General features: G+C 64.1%; 1 protein-coding gene across 27 annotated transcripts in view; it reads left to right on the forward strand.

Annotated features, from left to right (window-relative positions):
• SNED1 (sushi, nidogen and EGF like domains 1) overlaps positions 1-19,339 on the forward strand; it is a 60,119-nt gene that overhangs the window by 12,154 nt on the left and 28,626 nt on the right. For 15 of the 27 annotated variants that reach the window (XR_014830334.1, XR_014830335.1, XR_014830329.1 and 12 more), the window contains exons 2-16: positions 3,708-3,995; positions 6,706-6,846; positions 7,440-7,602; positions 9,349-9,474; positions 9,743-9,856; positions 11,478-11,591; positions 11,668-11,781; positions 14,290-14,415; positions 14,548-14,652; positions 14,838-14,951; positions 15,423-15,539; positions 16,752-16,868; positions 17,073-17,189; positions 17,355-17,468; positions 17,722-17,895. Coding sequence is in view for 13 of the 27 variants with exons in the window: in XM_003133813.6 (XP_003133861.4) it covers positions 3,708-3,995; positions 6,706-6,846; positions 7,440-7,602; positions 9,349-9,474; positions 9,743-9,856; positions 11,478-11,591; positions 11,668-11,781; positions 14,290-14,415; positions 14,548-14,652; positions 14,838-14,951; positions 15,423-15,539; positions 16,752-16,868; positions 17,073-17,189; positions 17,355-17,468; positions 17,722-17,895 (2,044 nt within the window). In the remaining 14 variants the exon portion in view is untranslated. Of the gene's footprint in view, positions 1-3,707; positions 3,996-6,705; positions 6,847-7,439; positions 7,603-9,348; positions 9,475-9,742; positions 9,857-11,477; positions 11,592-11,667; positions 11,782-12,027; positions 12,187-13,061; positions 14,186-14,289; positions 14,416-14,547; positions 14,653-14,837; positions 14,952-15,422; positions 15,540-16,751; positions 16,869-17,072; positions 17,190-17,354; positions 17,469-17,721; positions 17,896-19,339 lie in introns of those variants that run through there. The other 12 variants (XR_014830332.1, XR_014830333.1, XR_014830340.1 and 9 more) reach the window with 6 other exon arrangements.

Raw genomic sequence — 19,339 nt, forward strand, 5'->3', positions numbered from 1 at the left:
GGCCACAGCTCTGATTCGACCCCTAGCCTGGGAACCTCCATATGCTGCAGGAGCGGCCCTAGAAAAGGCAAAAGACCAAAAAAAAAGGGTAGAACAACAAAAAAAGGAAGAATATACAATCGAGACCACATGTGGTCCATGGGCCAAAAGTATTTACTGTCCAGCCCTTCACACAACAGCCTGCAGACCCTCGACCCCACCACTGGCAGTCACCGAAGTCAGCAAACCTTGGTCCTGAAGCGCCCGCCCCCAGGCCCACCATGCTGACCAGCCCTTCGCAGCGGCGTCAGGCTTGGCACTGGGGCTGGGCAGCTGCTGCCCCCCAGTGGACACTACCGGGGTGGGGCTCAGCGGGACAGTCAGCAAATCAGGCAGGACGTTCTGTGACAGGTCCTACTAAGCCAGAGGCTGCGCTCAGTGCTGGGGGGCATGGGGGGAATGAGACCAGGCCCCCCCAGGGGGCAGCTGCCGCTCCCTCATGTAAAACCTTCCCCATTGGCCTCCCACCCAGATGGGCCCTTGCTTGTTAGCGGTCAAGTTCAAGTCGACCCACCCCAGGTCAGGTAGTCACAGGCCCCCATGGGTCACACTCCTGGAGAGACAAAGGGAGCGCTAACTTTTCAGCAGGTGTCACCAGGCCTGCCTCGGGCAGGGGCACTGCTGGACAAGGACGTGCCTCTTGCTCTGACTCCTCTGTGCAGCAGGGGACCTGCGATGCCCTCGGGTCCCAACGTGCAGGCCCTGAAAGGAGAGCCCAGACACCTGCCCCACGGCCCAAATCCACCCCCAGGGTCCCTTAAGCAGCCGTTCCCACTGCAAACCGGTCTAAATCGCAGTGGTCGAATTTGGCTTCTCTTCCTCAGCTGGGGTCCCACAGCAGCCGGGACCCCGTTCTCCATCCCCGGGAGAGCACAGGAGGTGGCGGGCACAGGCGGAGGGGAGCCAGCCCCTCCTCAGCCCCCGACCCCGCCCCCAGTCCCCCGCCCCGTCCCCGCCCCCGTCCCCGCCCCCAGTCCCCTGGCCCCAGTCCCCGCCTGCCTTCCCTCGCCTTCCCTGCTCTTCTTTCACTTACTATGCATATAAGTTCCACCTATAATTTTCCACAATAGCTCATTGCTTTTTAGGGCTGAGTAATATTCCATCATCTGACTGTCACAGTTTCTTCTTCCAGTCACCTACTGAAAGACATCTTTGTTGCTTCCAGGTTTGGGCCATGATGAGCGAAGCGGCTATAAACACCCGTGCACATGTTTTTGCGTGGTCGTGAGTTTTCAGCTCCTTTGGCTAAATACGCAGGAGCACGATTGCTGGGTCACGTGATCAGAGCATGTTTAGTTTGACAAGAAAATGCCAAGCAGTCTTCCCCGGCGGCTGCACCAGGGTGCCGGCCCGCCAGCAGCGAATGAAAGTTCTCGCAGCTCCGCGCGCTCAGCGGGCGTTCGGTGTCCGCGGTCCGGACTCTGGCGCCCTCAGTAGGCGCCCGGTGGTATCTCGTTCCTGCTTGAAGTCGCGTTTCCCGGGTGAGGGAGGGTGCCGACCTTCTCACCTGCTTATTTGCCATCTGTGTGTTTCTTTGCGAGACATTTGTTAAGGCCTTTGGCCCAATTTTCAATCAGGTCGGTTGTTTTCTTGCTGCTGAGCTTTAAGAGCTCTCTGTCCATTTCGAAAAACAGTCTGTGTCATGTTTACGCATGTTTTCTCCCAGTCAGGGGCTTTTCTTCTCGTTCTCTTGATACTCTCTGTCACAGAGGAGGAATCTTTATCTCTTCTTCTTGCCGCCTCCCGGAACTTGCAGTAGACGCCGGGAGGGATGAGCGAAGGGGGACCCTCGCCTTGGAGCTTATCTTAGTGGGAAAGCATCGTTTCTTGGCACTAAGGCTGGCGTCAGTGGTGGGTCTTCTGTCGATACCCTATCGAGTTCAGGAAGCCCCCCTCTGTTCCGAGTTACGCGAGGTCTTTGTCGCGACGGAGTGCAGGATTTTGCCCGCTGCTTTTTATGCATCTGTCGACGTAATCATGGCATTTTTCTTTTTTAGCCTCTCCACCTGGTGGATTACCTCGGTTGTTTTGTTTTTTGTCTTTTGTCTTTTTTTTTAAAGCCACACCCATGGCGTTTGGAGGTTCCCAGGCTAGGGGTCGAATCGGCACTGTAGCCGCCGGCCTACGCTAGAGCCACAGTAATGCGGGATCCAAGCCATGTCTGCAACCTACACTGCAGCTCATGGCAACGCTGGATCCTTAACCCACGGAGCGAGGCCAGGGATTGAACCTGTGTCCTCATGGTTCCTAGTCGGATTCGTTTCCACTGCGCCATGACGGGAACGCCTCAGTTGTAGTTTTTTTAAGCGGCTTTTTAAGATCACACCTGAGGCATATGGGGTACCCCAGCCGGGTTACTTCACTGTCTGTGTCTGAGAGTCCCACTAGCTGGTGTTTCTCTTAACTCTGCTTATTCTCGCAAGCAGTGTCTCCCTTCTGCTCCTCATTGTCTTTGTGCCCCAGTTTTGTGCTGGAACAAATACCAGAACAACCTGAGGCCCAAGACAAAGCCATCTTCCTCCAGAGAAGGTTCTTCCTGGCTCCTGCCTGGAACCTGGGGATGTTTCCTGCCAGGAGCCACCTCGCCCTAGGCTCTGGCTCGAAGCGCCTGGTCTGCTCAGGTGGCGTGGATGGCCAGACAAGGACCGTCCACCTCGGGGCCACCCTAGTCGTGAGGGGCCTCAGCTGTCCCAACCTCAAGGGAGGGCCTCAGGCTCCCGCGCCGCAAGCGGCTCTGAGGTCCTGCACTGACCTCCTTCCCCCCACGAGGCTGCAGGGGCTGCGGGGCTGTTTTGGGGGTGTTGCTTCTCCACCTGCAGGTGTGCTCGCTCAGGGAAAAGGAGCCTTGGGCGCTGGGCTCCCGTCTCGTGTCCTCCGAGATCTGGAATTGAAACTCATCCCTTGTTCACTCCTCGGTGCCTTTAAGAAGAGAGGCGTGCGAGTCCGCCTTCCCTGGTGTAGACTGCAGAGCCTGCGGGGAAGGCCAGGGCCGTTTCTAAAAGGGCAGTCTGACCCCAGCCTTCCCAGGGCGGATGCCGGCTGTCTAGAGCTGACTCGGAGTGTTAACCCACTCGGCCCTGCCCGGCACGCCCTGAGGCCAGAACGAGTGTTCACCCCTCTCCGGGGGAAAAGCCAGAGCACAGAGAGGCGACAGCCGACTCGCCTGGTGGTGGCACAGCTAGCGAGAGGCAGGGTCAGCGCTGGAACCGCTTGTGTCTCTCGGCAGACGCGGCTCCACCCCTGTGTTCAGAACCTCCTGGGGCTCTCACTGCCTGAGCCCTGAGCACAGACTCCCAGTGCCTGGAGGCCCTGCGGCCTCCCCCCGTCCCCACCCATCCCACCTGCCCACGGAGCTTGCGTCCTGCTCACCCTTCCCCTGGTTCAGAGGCTGAGGCGCCGCCCCCCACCTCCCCAGGCCCCTGACGGGAGGGGGACTGAGGAGCCGGGGCCCCTGGGCAGGTCTGAGCACCCCACCTGCCCAAAGCCAGGGCCCCCCCGGGGCTCCCCCGGCCCACACTGGCAGCCCCAGCTGGGCACCATGTGCCAGAGCTGTGCCCTGAGCCACAGCCTCCCCAGGAGGGCGGCGAAGCGTGGCCCGGGCCGGGCAGGCGCTGGCGCCGAGGCTGGGCGGGTCCCCACCTGCCCTCTCCGGCTCTTCCGCCCGACAGGTGAACAACAACGGGGTCATCTCCTTCCTGAAGGAGGTCTCGCAGTTCACTCCCGCGGCCTTTCCCGTCGCCAGGGACCGCTGCGTGGTGGCGGCCTTCTGGGCGGACGTGGACAATCGGCGGGCAGGGGACGTGTACTACCGGGAGGCCACCGACGCGGCCACGCTGCGCAGAGCCACGGGCGACATCAGGCGCTACTTCCCTGAGCTCCCAGGCTTCTCGGCCACCTGGGTCTTCATAGCCACCTGGCACCGCGTCACCTTCTACGGAGGCAGCTCCTCCTCCCCCGTGAGTGTCCGTGCCCCAGCCCACCTGGGGCCCCGGGGCTCCCTCCAGGGCCCTCACCTTGCTGGGCGGGCCAGACGGGACCCCTGGTCCAAGCCCGAGAGGGGAAGCTGGGCTGAGGGACGGCAGGTGCTCGCCCAAGGTCACAGGGCCAAGGTCACAGGGCCAGGCTGGAGGAGGATGGAGCCAGACCTGCCCTGGCCCTGCTGGAGGCCACCGCATCCAGGGCAACGCCAGGTGCCCCCGATACAGCAGTTCACACTCGGGGGGCTCAGGCAGCCTGTGTTAGAAGGACTGGAACAGCTCGGTCCTTAAAGGTTAAAGGAACGTTCACTCCATCAAACACCTCCTTCCTTGACGCCACTGAGCCACCACACGACCCGGTGAGGACAGCAGCTGCCCCTCGGCAGTGGACGTGGGACGGATGGCCCCGCGGCTGCGACCGCCCAGGACGAGGGCGGCTCTCCCGGGAAGAGGCAGTGGGGAGCAGGAGGCCTTTGGGGACCTTCGCCCATACATTTGATAAACATGCATTCGGGGGCGCATCCGGGGCAGGCAGTGTTCTGGGTTCCGGGGAGGCAGCCCTGGAAAGAGAACACAGGACGAGTCTCCCCCGTGGGGCTCGCACTAGCTGAGGTGACACCAACAACCACGCCAGCAGGGCACGGCTCTGCCCGATGCTGTGCCAGGCAGAGGGGGCTGAGCTGGAGGACCTGGAAGGCTCAGGGCAACGACCGGGGGCGCTTGTGACAATGCTGGGCTGAGGGGACAGAGAAGCCAACAGGGGCGTTGCACCGATTGGGGGTGGGGACAGCGAGGCTTGTACCCAAAGTCAAGGAGGTGCAGGGGACAGGCTTGGTCCCGGCTGGGCTGAGGCAGTGCCTGGAGTCCCCAGGTAACGGGGACTCAGGTAGATGGTACAGGCGGGAGAGGCAGGGATGGCGGAGAGAGGGACGTAGGGATAGAGGTGCCCGCAGACCCTCCCGGGGCCAAGAGGAAAAGAGAAGCAGGCCAGCTGGGCAGGTGCATTGTGCGTGACACGCTCCCGGTTGGGGTTTTTTAAGGAGTGTGACAGTGACTCAGGATGGGCTTTTTCTGTAAACTTCACTACAAACAAATTTCACCCGCGTGAACCTGTTCACGCACAGCCTGCTGACGCTCCCCAAGTCTGGGTTTCTTACCACCCATCTGTAAGAAAAATGTCTTAATGACAAAAATTTGAGAAAAGAATCTACGACTGCACACCAGGAGGTGACTCCCAGTCCCTCGTGCCTGTCGTGCCCTGCCCACCCTCGAAAATAAACAGGACCGCCCAGAACACGCTGCTTTGTCGGAGTTTCTCCCACTCAGCCGTCCAGTGGGCACTGTCTTCACTCTCGCATGTTCTTCTACATCTTTCTTTTTTTTTTTTTTTTTTTTTTGGCTTTTTGGCTTTTTAGGGCCACACCCACGGCATATGGAGGTCCCCAGGCTAGGGGTCTAATCGGAGCTGTCGCCACCAGCCTACACCACAGCCACAGCGATGTGGGATCTGAGCCGCGTCTTCGACCTACACCCCAGCTCACAGCAACACCGGATCCTGTACCCACGGAGAGAGGCCAGGGGTCGAACCCGCAACCTCATGGTTCCCAGTCGGATTCGTTAACCACGGGACCACAACGGGACCTCCTCAACATCATTTTAAAGACGATGCGGGCGCCTCTGCAGCGCCACTTTCCCCGTTTCCTCTCCGCCCGGAGGAAGCTGATGGAGGGTCCTTAGTGCCCCCTCCTCTTTTCAAACCGGAGATGTCAGTTCCAAAATGACTGTCCTGTGACACAGGGGACCAGAATCTGAGTTTGGGTGGGAGCAGCTCTCTAAGCTGGACCCATGGAGCCCTCCTCCGGGCGTGCCCTCAGAGCTGGATGACCAAGGGGAGTGGCGGTGAAGCTTGGCCACATCCTCAGCCTCCCAAACGTCTGGGCCCCGGCCGCGGGCACGACGCAGCCTGGCCTTGCTGACCCCAGGCTGTCCTCCCTAGGGGCTGCCCGCAGCGCGCTCCTGCCTCCACAGTCTAGCACCCACGCTTGCCCTCCTGAAGGGGGCGCTGTGCCCTGCTGTCGCCTTCCATCTGTGGAAGAGGGTGGGCCCAGCGCCTGCAGTCCGCCAAGGCTGCCGCTCCTGTGGCCGTCTGCCTTTTATGTCCATGCGTGTGCAAATCCCCAATTTCACAGCTGTTCAGCGTCGCCACGTGCCCCAAGAGCATTTCTTAAACAGCCTCACCCTTTGCCCAGTCGGAGACAGCCCCTCTTGTGTACACACTGCCCACTGCCACATTCACGGAGGAGAACGCCACGAAAGCCAAAAAAATCAGTGGTGAAGAACGGCTTCTCCTTGTCTCCCCCTCGGCATCCCTTTCCCTTCTTACATTCTTGCCCATTTCACACGAGGGCCAAGGAAGGCCTAACCCTCTGTGCCCCGCAAGGGACAGCGCCTGCTCCTGGCATCCGCTCGCCCCCACGCCCCCGTGTTTCCCTCACTCCCAGGCAACAGAGTACTGGGGGCCAGGCGCCGGGGACGCACGGCGGGGTAGGACAAGGTCGGGGGGCCCTCCACGCGCGGCCGGGGAGACCGAGGAGGGCTCAGGGCCCCGGGCACTGTGCCCGCGGGAGGGCGGGCGGGCAGGTCCGGCTGGGTTGGGGCGCGGGCCCCCGCTCAGGCCCCTCCTTGGCAGGTCAACACGTTCCAGACCGTGCTCATCACCGACGGCCGGCTCTCCTTCACCATCTTCAACTACGAGACCATCACGTGGACCACGGGCACGCACGCCAGCAGCGGGGGCAACGCCACAGGCCTGGGGGGCATCGCGGCTCAGGTAGGGGCCCCTGGGGCTGCCGAGCCAGGCGGACCCCCACACCCCCGGAACTGTGCAGGGGCCAGCGGGGGCGCGGAGAGGGCGGTTGGGGGCTGCAGGCCTCTCACAGCCAGAATCACGGAAACACTCCCTGTCAAAGGCACCTTGGCTCTGACCACTCGGCCGGCCCCACAGGGTCCGCTGCAGGGGGACAGAGTTCTGTGTGCACTTCTGGGGTGGCCTGCCCGGCCCACGGCCCAAGGCAGAGCGGCTGGCAGACAGTCCGGGTGTGGAGGGAGAAGTCGAGGGCAAGCCCCAGGGCGGGGTGCTCCTTCCCCATGTGACTCCTCCCGCTGCCACCCTCTCCGCCGTCACACTTGCCCCGGGGTCCTGCGGGATGCTGGAGTGAGCGAGAAGGGCTGGGGGAGGGGGCGGCCAGGGCCCACCGCCCTCAGTGGCAGGAGGAACGGCACCGCCTGGGGAGGGTACCCCGACTCTTACAAGGCCCCTCCCACATGAGCTCTTTGGCCCTGGCCACCCCGCGGGAGATGGGTCTCAAGAACTGAAGGGAGACGTGCGACCCAGCCCGCACCTGCTGCCCTCCCCACCCCTAGGCCGGCTTCAACGCAGGTGATGGGCGGCGCTACTTCAGCATCCCCGGCTCGCGCACAGCGGACGTGGCCGAGGTGGAGACCACCACCAACGTGGGCGTGCCCGGGCGCTGGGCGTTCAGAATCGATGATGCCCAGGTGCGCGTGGGGGGCTGCAGCCATACAAGTAAGAGGACGGAGAGGGCTTCCGGCTTCCCAGGCGGGGGCGGGGCCTAGGGCGGGGGTGGTGCGACGGGTGGGAGGAGCCCCAGGGCCCATAGCCCCGCCCACCTCGGCTCCCTTCCCCTGGGCTGTGAACGTGGGCTCGTCCAGGCTCCCCCTGAGCCCCGGTCTCCCCCTGGAGGCGCATCCTGCCTCCGCTCTGGGCGCACAGAGAGGTGGGGGGTGTCGAGGGGAGACAACGGTTTGCAGGGTAAAGGGGAGGGGCTGGGTCTCCGGCCCCCTGCGGGCAGGCCTTCGCCTCACGCGTGGCGGGGTGCTGGTCTCACCACCTGGACACCTACCCGTGGGGAAGGAGCTCCCTGGCGACCAGGGGGTCCTTCGAGCAGGGTCCGTCCCAGGGGCGTGGCCTGTGGAAACAGCCCGGACTGGCCACGGAAGGATGTGTTGCCAGTTCTCCGCGGTGTGGCCTCCGGAAACCACTGCTTATTAACTGAAGGGGTTGCCCAATGGCTGCTGGGCCGCTCCTCCCGCCAAGCCTGGGGCCACATGAGACCCAGGCTGGGACCCCCTCCCACCCCCAAGGGGACCAAGGACACTCAGAGGGCTGCTTCTCCTGAACACTGTCCCAAGAAAGAACCCAGGGCACCCAGACCTGCTGGAAGGGGAGGCCCACACACCTGGGGTGGGGCCAGGCCCCGAGCAGGGGCAGTGGGGGTGCAGGCTGCACCAGCCCAGGACTGGATGTGGGCCTTGGTGAGGCCTGGAAACCCCGAGCCCACCCACTCACTGGGGCCCCGAGTAAGCCCTGGCCAAGTGTGAGCACTGAGCGGGAGCTCACAGGGCAGGGAGCTCAGGGCCAGGGATTCCAACCTCCACCCCAGAGTGGAGGGTGGTGGTGCGGCGGGTGGGAGGAGCCCCAGGGCCCATGACCCCGCCCACCCTGCTGGGCTCGCAGCAGTGGTGGCCAGGGCAGGGGATGGCACCCTGCGAGCCACTCCCTCAGGTGGGCAGCAGCTGGACCTGCCAGGGAGCAGGGGCGGTCTGGGTTGTGGTTGCGGAGGAAAGTAGGCATGCAGGTGGGGGCCGCTGTGGGCAGGTCCATGCCCCCTGCAGAGGCTGCAGGCTGTGACCCTGAGGAGTGGGGTCCTCAGGAGAGGGTCCAGTCAGTCCCTCGGGGACCCTGTTCTCTTGTGGAGGTGTCCCTCCCCCCGCCCCAGGCCTCTGGGGGGTGCAGGTGGAGGGGGCTCGCGTGCAAAGGAGCACCTTGCTATGGGGGGGAGCAGTGCCTTTGCGTCCCCACCCCCACGCTGCAAGCCCAGAGTGGGAGCCTGTGAGTGTCAGGCTGAGGTTCCACCCACATCGGCTTGACCAGGAAGGGACGCAGGTCGGGCCTGAGTGCCCGTGTGGCCAGGGGAATGGACGGGGCGAGCAGGAGCCATCTGCAAAGACACCCACAGCCTCCAGGGCACTGTGGGCCAGAGGCCCCTTCCGGAGTGTCCCCGCCCCACCCCCACCCCCACCCCCGACGACGGCCAGCTTCCCCCCGGGGCCTCCCCCCTGCTGGAGGTCCGAACCCGGGACTCGGGTTCTCCGGAAGGCGGGCCCCGAACAGACCTGCCAGCGGCCCTGCTCGGGGCACCCTGTGCAGACCTGCAAGTGAAGCCGTGGACGCTGGGCAGCAGCGGACCACACCGCGCCTCCTCCCGGGGCCCCGGGTCGGGTGACGGCCCTGCTCTTCCTGTGTCCACAGCCTCTGTGTGCCTGGCCCTGCGCCCCTGCCTCAACGGCGGCAAATGCATCGACGACTGCGTGACGGGCAGCCCCTCCTACACCTGCTCCTGCCTCTCGGGCTTCACGGGGAGGAGGTGCCACCTGGGTGAGTGACTGGCAGGACAGCTCCGGGAGGCCTGCGCTCCGCGGGAGCACGGTGGGCACAGCCAGCAGCCCAGGAGCCCGAGGTCCAGGGTCTCTGTCCCCGGGTATGGGTGATGGGTATGAGGTGCCTCGCGGGGAGCCAGACAAGAGGCTTCATGACCCCGAGCAGGTGGGTAGGTGCTCGAGCTGACCAGCGGGCACCTGCTGTCCCCCCGCCCAACCTGCCTCCCTCCGCCGCCCCCGAGGCCCCAGCCCGTCCTGTTTTCCAGATGTGAATGAGTGTGCCTCCCACCCGTGTCGGAACGGCGGGACCTGCACGAGCGGCGTGGACAGCTTCAGCTGCCAGTGCCCGGCTGGCTTCGGGGGACACACCTGCGAGACAGGTATGAGAAAGCTGCCCAGCTCATGGATTCATGGGCGACAGGGGGGCCCAGATGTGGGCAGCCCAGTGGGGCTGGAGTGGGGCAGGAGGCCAGATCCAGAGGAAAGGTCCCATCCCATCAGGAGCACTGACCACGGCCCTCAGCCCAGGGAAGAGGTCTCGGCTCTGGACCCTCACCCTGAGACCCGTGCCCCTGTACCCTGAACCCTGCTGCTCCCGGCAGGAGGAGAGGCTGCTTCTCTCCACTCCGGTGGTCTCACAGCCTAGGCCTGGGTTAGGGTCTTTCAGGCCCTCCCAAAGACCCCCGCGTTGCTTCCAGACTGCAGCCCTCCCCCACCCCCGCCAAGAGCAGCTCCTTTGAAGTGGTGCTTTCAGATCAGGCCTCTGCTGCCTGCCCTGCCCCCTGGCACCTCTTTGGGGACCCCTCACCCTGGCCCATCACCCACCTTGAGAAGGAAGGCGGACGCCCCCACTCCCGCCCCCAGGGGAGCCCAACAAACGGAGTCCCTTAAAATCAAAGCACCGCGACCCCAGATTCCCGCCGCTCACACTTACTGATGTGTTACTGATTTAGAAGCACAGTAACGCGCTGGTAAACCGCGTGTGTACAGGGAACCACGCCAGCTTCCCAGCGTAGAAACCCCTTTTCTAAGGAGACGGACAGCCTCGGGGACATGTGGTCTTGAGTTCTGCTGTGAACACTGGGCTGCGTGAGGCCTGCGGAGGGCTTGAGACTCAAGCCAGGAGCCCTGAGCTTGGTCTCCAGCGGCCACTATGGCAACACCCACAAGTACCAGCCCCACCCCCAAGAGGTGCTCTGGTCTCAGGACCCACCTCAGCCCCAGCGCCCACTGCAGCCGGGGTGCCGAGCAGAGTCCTGCCAGAACACGGGTGCAGCCCGCCCCATCTCCCCTCCCCCCTGGTGCCCAGCCATGCCCTCTGGCAGTGTTAGGCCCACAGGCAGGGCTCGCCATGTGCCAAGAGCCACCAAGCACCTGAACGCCTCTGGGGGTCCAGGCTCTCTCCTTCCCCCACCCCACTCCCTGACTCCAGGAAAGGGGCAGCTCTGGGAGCCACTTGGTTCCTGTGCTGAGTTGTTTGGGGACAAGGGACACAGTTGGGGGAACGTGGTGCACAGGCCAGCAGCCACCAAGGGGTGCCCGAGGTGGAAGGCATCCTGGGTGAGAGGCAGAGGCTGGCTCCCACCGGCTCACGACCACTCTGGCTGGGGGCTGCGAGCCTGTGCAGGAAGGACTGTCCCTGCAGCCGGACGCATCCCCTGACCCTCACCCCAGGAGCATTCAGGCCCCTCCTGCACCCCAGGCACCGCGTACCCTTCCAGACTCCATCAGAGGCTGTACCCCCCACCCCCACTGGAAGGAATCTCTCCAGCCAGCGCCCCAGTCCCGCTCTTGTCACAGTAGCTTAGCAGGAGAACCGTCCTGGAGCTGGGGAGCTGCACCCCCCCCCAGTTCCGGCAAGCTCAGGGGCCAGTGGGTGGGGACGGCCTGATGCCCCAGAGACTGCCAGCTTCACCCGAGCTGCAGCCCCGATGTCAGGAGCGGGGCAAGGGCGTCCCAGGGCCACAGCTGGGAACCCGACCTCCCCTCTTTGCACTGTAGCCCAACTTCCATGTGACGCCAAAGAGTGTGAGAACGGCGGCTGGTGCCAGGCTGAGGGCGGCACCGCCGTGTGCGTGTGCCCGGCCGGCTACACGGGCGCAGCCTGCGAGACAGGTGAGTGGGCTCGGGGGGGCGGGGCCGGGCGCAGCCAGGGCTGGCTCGGAGCCAAGCCCCGCCTCTGCCCCCCCAGACGTGGACGAGTGCCGCTCCGGGCCCTGCCTGAACGGAGGGTCGTGCGTGGACCTGCTGGGGAATTTCAGCTGCCTGTGTGCAGAGCCCTTCCAGGGACCTCGCTGCGAGACAGGTAACAGCCACGTGCCCGCAGCCCTCCTCAGTGACAGTGGTCGGCTGCCCCTCTCCCTCCCTGTCCGCTCAGCCCCACCTGCCTCCCAGGGGCCGCGTGCTGTGTGAGGCTGAGCACGCCTGTGCCCCTCTCCGGGCCTGGCCTCCGCCCGCAAAGTGCAGGGCTGGATGACCACACTCGCGGCCCTCTTCCCTCTTCGCCTCTTCAGGAGATTCCGGGCCGCACAAGGCCCCCCTCCTTCTCCAGACCCCTCGCCGTGCAGGGAACCAGCCGTGGGAGTGGCTCATCTCTCCTACACGAGAGGGAACCTGCCAGTTTCTGTTCTTCTGCCTGTGCTTTAAATGCCAGTTACGACTCGGTAGATCAGTTAAACCACCCACAGGATCTCTGACCTACAAAATAAATGTAGGTCTTTATTTTTTATTTTTATCTTTGCTTTTTAGGGCCACACCTGGGGCATGTGGAAGTTTGAATCAGAGCTGCAGTTGCCGGCCTGCGCCACAGCCACAGCAACGCGGGATCTGAGCCCCATCTGCAACCTGCACCACAGCTCACGGCAGCACCGGATCCTTCACCCACAGAGCGAAGCCAGGGATCGAACCTGCATCCTCATGGATACTGGTCGGGTTCGTTAGCGCTGAGCCACGGCAGGAACTCCCTAAATGTAGGTCTCCAGCATCTGACGTGGCCCAACCTCCCAAAGCCTCAGCCCCTAGGCCGACGACGGCTGTGCACGCTCCTCCCCAGGGAGCTGCTCAGGACAAAATCACCAGATGTATTTGAGTCCAAAAATTTAAGAAGGAAATTAGGTTTTACCCATAGTGAGATGCACACGAACACTGTGCCTGCCATGGGAGTTTGGCGGGATGGCTGCTGGCAGGGCTGGCCGTGCCTGAGAAGGGGTGAGGTTTCACAGTGCAGAGGGGCAGGGGCAGCCCCGCCTGCGGCTTGAAATCATGGCGATGGGTGGCAACTCACCCACCTCGGTCGTTATCTAAGCATTTGACTGAACTCGTGTCTGAAAATAAGTGGGATTTTGCAAAGAAACTACATTTTGTACAAGGAATAATGGAAATGAAAGTGAACAAGGAGTTCCCGTCATGGCTCAGGGGTTAACAAACCCAACTAGCATCCATGAGGACACGGGTTTGATCGCTGGCCTCGCTCAGTGGGTTGAGGATCTGGCGCTGCCGTGAGCTGTGGTGTAGGTCACAGACGCGGCTCGGATCCCGCGTTGCTATGGCTGTGGTGCAGGCCGGCGGCTACAGCTCCAATTGGACCCCTAGCCTGGGAACCACCATATGCCGCAGGTGTGGCCCTAAAAAGACAAAAAAAGAAAAAAGAAAGTGAACAATAAGAAACAACGACTAGGAGTTCCCACTGTGGCGCAGTGGCTTAGGACTCTGACAGCAGCAGCTTGGGTTGCTGTGGAGCTGCGTGTTTGATCCCTGGCCCGGCCCAGTGGGTTAAAGGATCCGGCGTTGCCACGGCTGCAGCAGAGGCCACTGCTGTGGCTTGGATTCCATCCCTGGCCCAGAGCCTCCATAAGCTGTGGGGGGAGAGAGAGAGGGGGAGGCAGGGAGGGAGGGAGGGAGGAAAGAGCTAACGCTTTTACTCCCCGTTCACGCTCATGAGCCGCATTCCAAGGTACAACAGGAAGTTGGCCGGAACCCGAGGTGAGGGACAGCCGCGCCCGGGACGTCCGTCCGTCTCATGCCAACGACCAGCACACATGCTCACTCACTCCTTCATTTCCCTTTTAACGTCCCTGGGAGGCGACGCGCTGAGCCACCTTCATCTCCGACATGTGTCTCAAAGTTCTTGCGAGCGAGTGTCAAGCACAGGCCATTTCGCTGCACCTTAGCTCCCAGGAGAAATTCTGAAAGAGCGGAAGGACGCGGTTGGCCGACACTGATTGGGAGAAGCTGCAGGGGCTGCACTCCTGTCCCTCGGTTCAACGCGAGAGCAGGAGGGTGGCCGGGGACGGAGAGGGGCCGCTTGTAACGGCCCCAGGAAGTTCCTTGAGAAGACGCAGTAACTCCGAGCACACACCACCGGGGAACACAGATCAGCATACAGGAAGCCAAAGCTGCCAGGACCCCAGGAGGGACAGCCGTCCTCGGTGGGGCTTCAGAGGACACGGCACGGGGACCAGTGAGGCTGCGGGGACCGGGCCCGCTGTCATCCCCAGACGCCACGGCCCTTCCCCATGCCAGGCCGTGCTGTCGGCCATGAAATCAGGCTCAAGAGTTGAGAAGGACTGTGTCCCCTGACCTGCATATCACCCCTCAGAGGCGCTTGACCAGGGGGGTCTGGAGGTCTCTGGCCTCTGCTGGGCCTGCTGGCGCCCACGGTGGGGCCTTCTCACTCCTGCTTCTCGCTCTGCTCTGAACAAGGACCTGGGGTGAGGGCTCCTGAAATCAGTTTCCAGGCACATGGCCCCAGAACCCAGCTTGAAGCCCTCCTCTCCGCGAGGCCTTGGGTGACCCCTCGCTGTCCTTCTTGCAGGAAAACCCCCAGTGTCCGACGCCTGCCTTTCGGCCCCTTGCCAGAACGGGGGCACCTGCGTGGATGCAGATGAGGGCTACGTGTGCGAGTGCCCGGAAGGCTTCATGGGCCTCCACTGCAGGGAGAGTGAGTGCAGACCGGGCTGCCGGGCGGCGGGGAGCACGTGCAGACACCCGGGAGTCGGGGAGGGGGCGACGGCAGGGGGCCCTGCCTCCCAGCCCCCCGACATCGGCAGCTCCTCCCCCTCCTCCATGGCAGGAACCCCCCAAGACTGTGAGTGCCGCAACGGAGGCCGGTGCCTGGGGACCAACACCACCCTGTGCCAGTGTCCCCCAGGCTTCTTCGGGCTCCTCTGCGAATTTGGTAGGTGCCCAGGGCTGGGGCAGGGGCCTTCCTGCCCACACGTGAATGCGGCTTGGGCCAGGGCCGGATCCCCACGGCAAGACCCAGGAGGCGGGGTCCCCAGGCTCAGGCTGCTCGGTCCTTCTCAAGGACACGCGGTCCCGCCCACCGCGCGAGGCCGTGAGACAGGCTTCCCTTCCCTGCAGAAGTCACGGCCACGCCCTGCAACGTGAACACACAGTGCCCCGACGGGGGCTACTGCATGGAGTACGGGGGGAGCTACCTCTGCGTCTGCCACACCGACCACAACATCAGCCACGGTGAGTAGGGTGTGGGCTCGAGCCTGCCCAGCAGCCGGGGCAGGGCGTCTGGCGGGGAAAGCAGTGGGTGTGGCCGGAGGAGGCCGGCGACTGGACCCGGGGGTGGGCGGCCTGGCCACGCGCCCCTCCCTCAGTCGGCCGGCGGCTGGCCGGTCGCGAGCATCACGCGGCACCTCCCTGAGCCTCGGGCTCAGCGGCGGGAGCGTCCCCCGCGCCTGACGGGCACCTGCAGGAGGACCTTCAGCCCGCCTCCCGTTGGTGCACAGGGGACTGGTGCTCGGGGGCCGGGGGGGGGCGGTACCAAGACCCTCACGACTGCAGCTCAGTCCAGCCTCTAGACGAGGGAAAAGCCAACAAAAACTTGTGGGGGGCCCGAGAGCCCGGCGTGAGGAACCAAGACCTGGGCCGCGGGCACGCGGGAGGGCCCCGGCTCCCCGAAGGACGTCGGCTGACCACCCTCTGCCCTCGCAGCACTGCCGTCCCCCTGCGACTCGGACCCCTGCTTCAACGGAGGCTCCTGTGACGCCCACGACGACTCCTACACGTGCGAGTGCCCGCGGGGCTTCCACGGCAGGCACTGCGAGAAAGGTGGGCACGCATCTCTCGCAGGGGGCTGGCCTGGGCCACTGGTCCTCCCTGTAGGCGTCCCTTCCTGCTCCGCATTCCTCCAAGCGGGTTCAGAACCACTGGGTTTTTTAATGTTTTAGGACTCTGTTAAATGTAACACAACTGTGGGCACCGTCGGCGTTTTTTACATGTAACTGCTTAGAGTGTGAACACGCCTGTGTAAATACACGGCAGGCTCACAGCCTCACCCTCCCCCAGCCGGGCCTGTCCCTCCGTGCAGTGTGAGGCCGGGCCTGTCCCTTCCGCGCACTACGGAGCAATGCTCAGGACCCTTTTCAGCACCCTTTTCAGCACCCAGGCTTCCCCTGGGTCTGAGCCCAGAGTGCCGGCCGCCAGACCCCGCACGGCCATGCCCAGCCCTCCTGCTGCCCTCCCTTGTCCAGAGAGCTGAACGCTGGAGCTTTACCCAGAAGCTGCTGTGGCCCCCACGCTGGCCCCGAGGGCAGGTCCTGGTGCTCTGACCTGGAGCCCCGCGGCTGCCCCCGGCCCTGCAGAGGAGGGCCTTTCCAGCAAGACGCCCCCTCTGCCGGCTTCCCTGTCTGTGCTGCCAAGGTCCTCCATCCTCAGCAAAGGCGTCCAGGGAGGAACACAAAGGGACACGGGTGGACAGCCAGCCTGCGCGGCCCCGCAAGGCGTGTGGGAGAAAAGGCTGCTCCTGCCTCGCTCCCCCAAGAACGTGGAGGAGGCTGGACGTGCCCGGCAGGGCGTGACGCCTCAAGGTCGGAGGACGTCAGGCCACTTGCCCCACACTTTGAGTGTGTGACACCCCCCAGCTCAGGAGGGGCCCAGGGAGGGACCCCCCACGCCACCCGGGACAGAAAACAGGCACATGAGAACCGCACTGCCGCAGGGCTCCTCTGCCTCGGATGTCAGTCCCCACCACGCGGAGGCGGGTGCGGCGCTGCCCGAGCTGCCAGGGGCAGCTCCCCGCTGTTCTCCTGGGGCAGGGAGAGAGGACGGGTGTGCAGAGGGCCCGGAGGCTGGGTGGGGGTCCCCAGACCGCGAGTCTCACTGCAACCTGCACCGGGCTGGCCTGGCACCTGCTGGAGCTGCGATCAGCGGTTCAGCTGAGCGGCAGGCCTGGGCGTGGAGCGGGGGCGGGGAGGACGGAGACGGCTCGAGGGGGCGTCAGGGATGCTCAACCCTGTCTGTCTCTCTCTGCCCTGCATTCAGCCCGGCCGCGCCTGTGCAGCTCAGGGCCCTGCAAGAACGGCGGCACGTGCAAGGAGGCGGGCGGCGAGTACCACTGCACCTGCCCCTACCCCTTCACCGGGAGGCACTGCGAGATCGGTGCGCACCGCCCCAGCCCAGCCGGGGTCGGCCCGCGGAGAATCGGGGGCCAGGGCCAGATGGAGCCCTCGGCTCTCACCATGCAGCTGTTCGTCAGAGCATCCCCACAGGGCCCCCGGCTCCAGGATGCCAAGAACGGGGAGGGAGCAGGGGTGGTGGGTGCATGACCTCCGACCCTGCCCGACGGGTGCCTTCTCCTTCCAGGGAAGCCAGACTCGTGCGCCTCTGGCCCCTGTCACAACGGTGGCACCTGCTTCCACTACATCGGCAAATACAAGTGTGACTGTCCCCCAGGCTTCTCCGGGCGGCACTGTGAGATAGGTAAGGCGGGGCCGGCAGGCAAGAGGACAGGTCTCCAGGGCAGCGATGGCCCCAACCATGGAGGGGCGGGAGGCGAGCTGAGTCAAGAGGCCGGATGCTTCCGTGCAGCCCAGAGGCCTCCGGGGAGGCCACGGTGATGGGCGACGTGACCCTGTGCCCTTGCAGCCCCCTCCCCCTGCTTCCGGAGCCCGTGTATGAATGGGGGTACCTGCGAGGACCTGGGCACAGATTTCTCCTGCCGCTGCCAAGCAGGGTACACGGGACGCCGGTGCCAGGCAGGTGAGAGGGCAGGGGTCAGGGCGGGACGCGGGACGTCTTCCAGTCCCTACGGGCAGAGCAGGCCCAGCCTGGGCGGAGGGCGGCGGGCGGAGGGAGGGAGCAAAGGAGACCTCTGGGAAGTCCTTCCCAGGGACAGGCTGCGTGGGGACAGGCCCCGGGCCCTGCAGCCCGGCGGGGCCGAGGGCAGAGCAGGGGAGGGGGGCAGCGCAGGCAGGCGCCCACAGCGTGGGACAGGGCTGCCGTGTCCTTGCAGAGGTGGACTGTGGGCCCCCCGAGGAGGTGAAACACGCCACCCTGCGCTTCAACGGCACCCGGGTGGGCTCGGTGGCCGTGTACTCGTGTGACCGCGGCTACAGCCTCAGTGCCTCCAACCGCGTCCGGGTCTGCCAGCCACAGGGCGTCTGGAGCGAGCCTCCCCAGTGCCACGGTGACCTGGGGGCCCTAGGGGGGTGGGGGGGGAGGGCGCAGGGGCTGCAGCGCTGAGCTGGCCCGACCCACCTCCCTTTGGTCTCTCGATGCAAAGTGAGGCCAAAACCCCGGTGAGGGTGGTGGCGCCCAGTCCCAGCTCCACTCTGGCCCTGTCTCTAAGGGCTTCCCTGACCTCAGAGCATCCCAGAGCTCGGGTCCCACACCCACGTGCCGCCTGCAGGGAAGCTGCTGAGGCCAGGAGGCCACCCACAGGCAGAGCCCTAAAGAGGCAGATTGGGGTTCAGGACTCATCTTGGCTCCCAGCCCACCCCGAGCTGTGCAGTCAGACCCCGCATTTGAACAAGGCACCCACAAACCCCCACGGCCATGTGTGGGGTGCCGCTCTGGAGAGCATCACCTCCAGGGCCTCCCCACATGTCTGGAGGCAAGGCCACCCTTGACCGGCGCCCCTGGAGCAGGCGTGTTGCACCAAGCCAAAGCATTCCAAACCCTGTTCATCAGAAAATCTGTGGGACCATCAGGCATTTTTCGTGAAACCAAGAATTTTAAACAAAGTAGCTTGGGGACAGTGACAGCACCCAGAGCTGGGTGGGGCACGTGACTCCTTACTGCCTCCCAAGTGCCCTGCAAAGCCCAGGTGGACCTGGGCCGCCCTACCAGGTGGAGAATTCCGGGAGACAGGTGGGGACCTAGCACCCTCCTGTACTCCTGTCCCTCCAAGTCCCCAGGGCTGGTGGTGACGGTCTGGGGGGGCCACCCTGCAGCCACTTCACCTCCACATGTCATCGGGGAGAAGTGAGCACCCAGAACCCGAGCCCTTAAGCCGAGGTAGCAAGACCCTCACCCCCGAGAAGCACAGTCGCCTCACGAACAGCGAAGCCCAGACAACACACACTACTGGGAGCACGCGTGCAGAGGAGAAATGAGAGTTTCCAACGAGCACGACAGACATACAAAATGAAACGTGGCACTGGCCATAAAAACCTGGTCAGCCAAGAATTTTAAGGAAAGCAGAAGTGGAGTTCCCGTCGTGGCGCAGTGGTCAACGAATCCGACTAGGAACCATGAGGTTGCGGGTTCGGTCCCTGCCCTTGCTCAGTGGGTTGGGGATCCGGCGTTGCCGTGAGCTGTGGTGTAGGTTGCAGACGCGGCTCGGATCCCGCGCTGCTGTGGCTCTGGCGTAGGCTGGTGGCTACAGCTCCGATTCGACCCCTAGCCTGGGAACCTCCATATGCTGCGGGTGCAGCCCAAGAAAATGGCAAAAAGACAAAAAAAAAAAAAAAAAAAGGAAAGCAGAAGTAAGAGGGTTGAAAACCTCTGACAGAGGAAATAACCATGTGCTCACAGATGGATCCGACAAAGAGCCAGCTGACGAGCTAAGGTCAGTGTGAGGCACTGCAGCAGACGGAAGCCAGGAAAATGCTCCAGTGGCAGGAAGTGGG

The sequence above is a fragment of the Sus scrofa genome, chromosome 15 (assembly GCF_054392235.1).
Source record: "Sus scrofa isolate SSC_HxYL_T2T_F1_AM1 chromosome 15, Sscrofa_HxYL_maternal_Yorkshire_Landrace_v2.0, whole genome shotgun sequence".
NCBI classification, from domain to species: Eukaryota; Metazoa; Chordata; class Mammalia; order Artiodactyla; family Suidae; genus Sus; species Sus scrofa.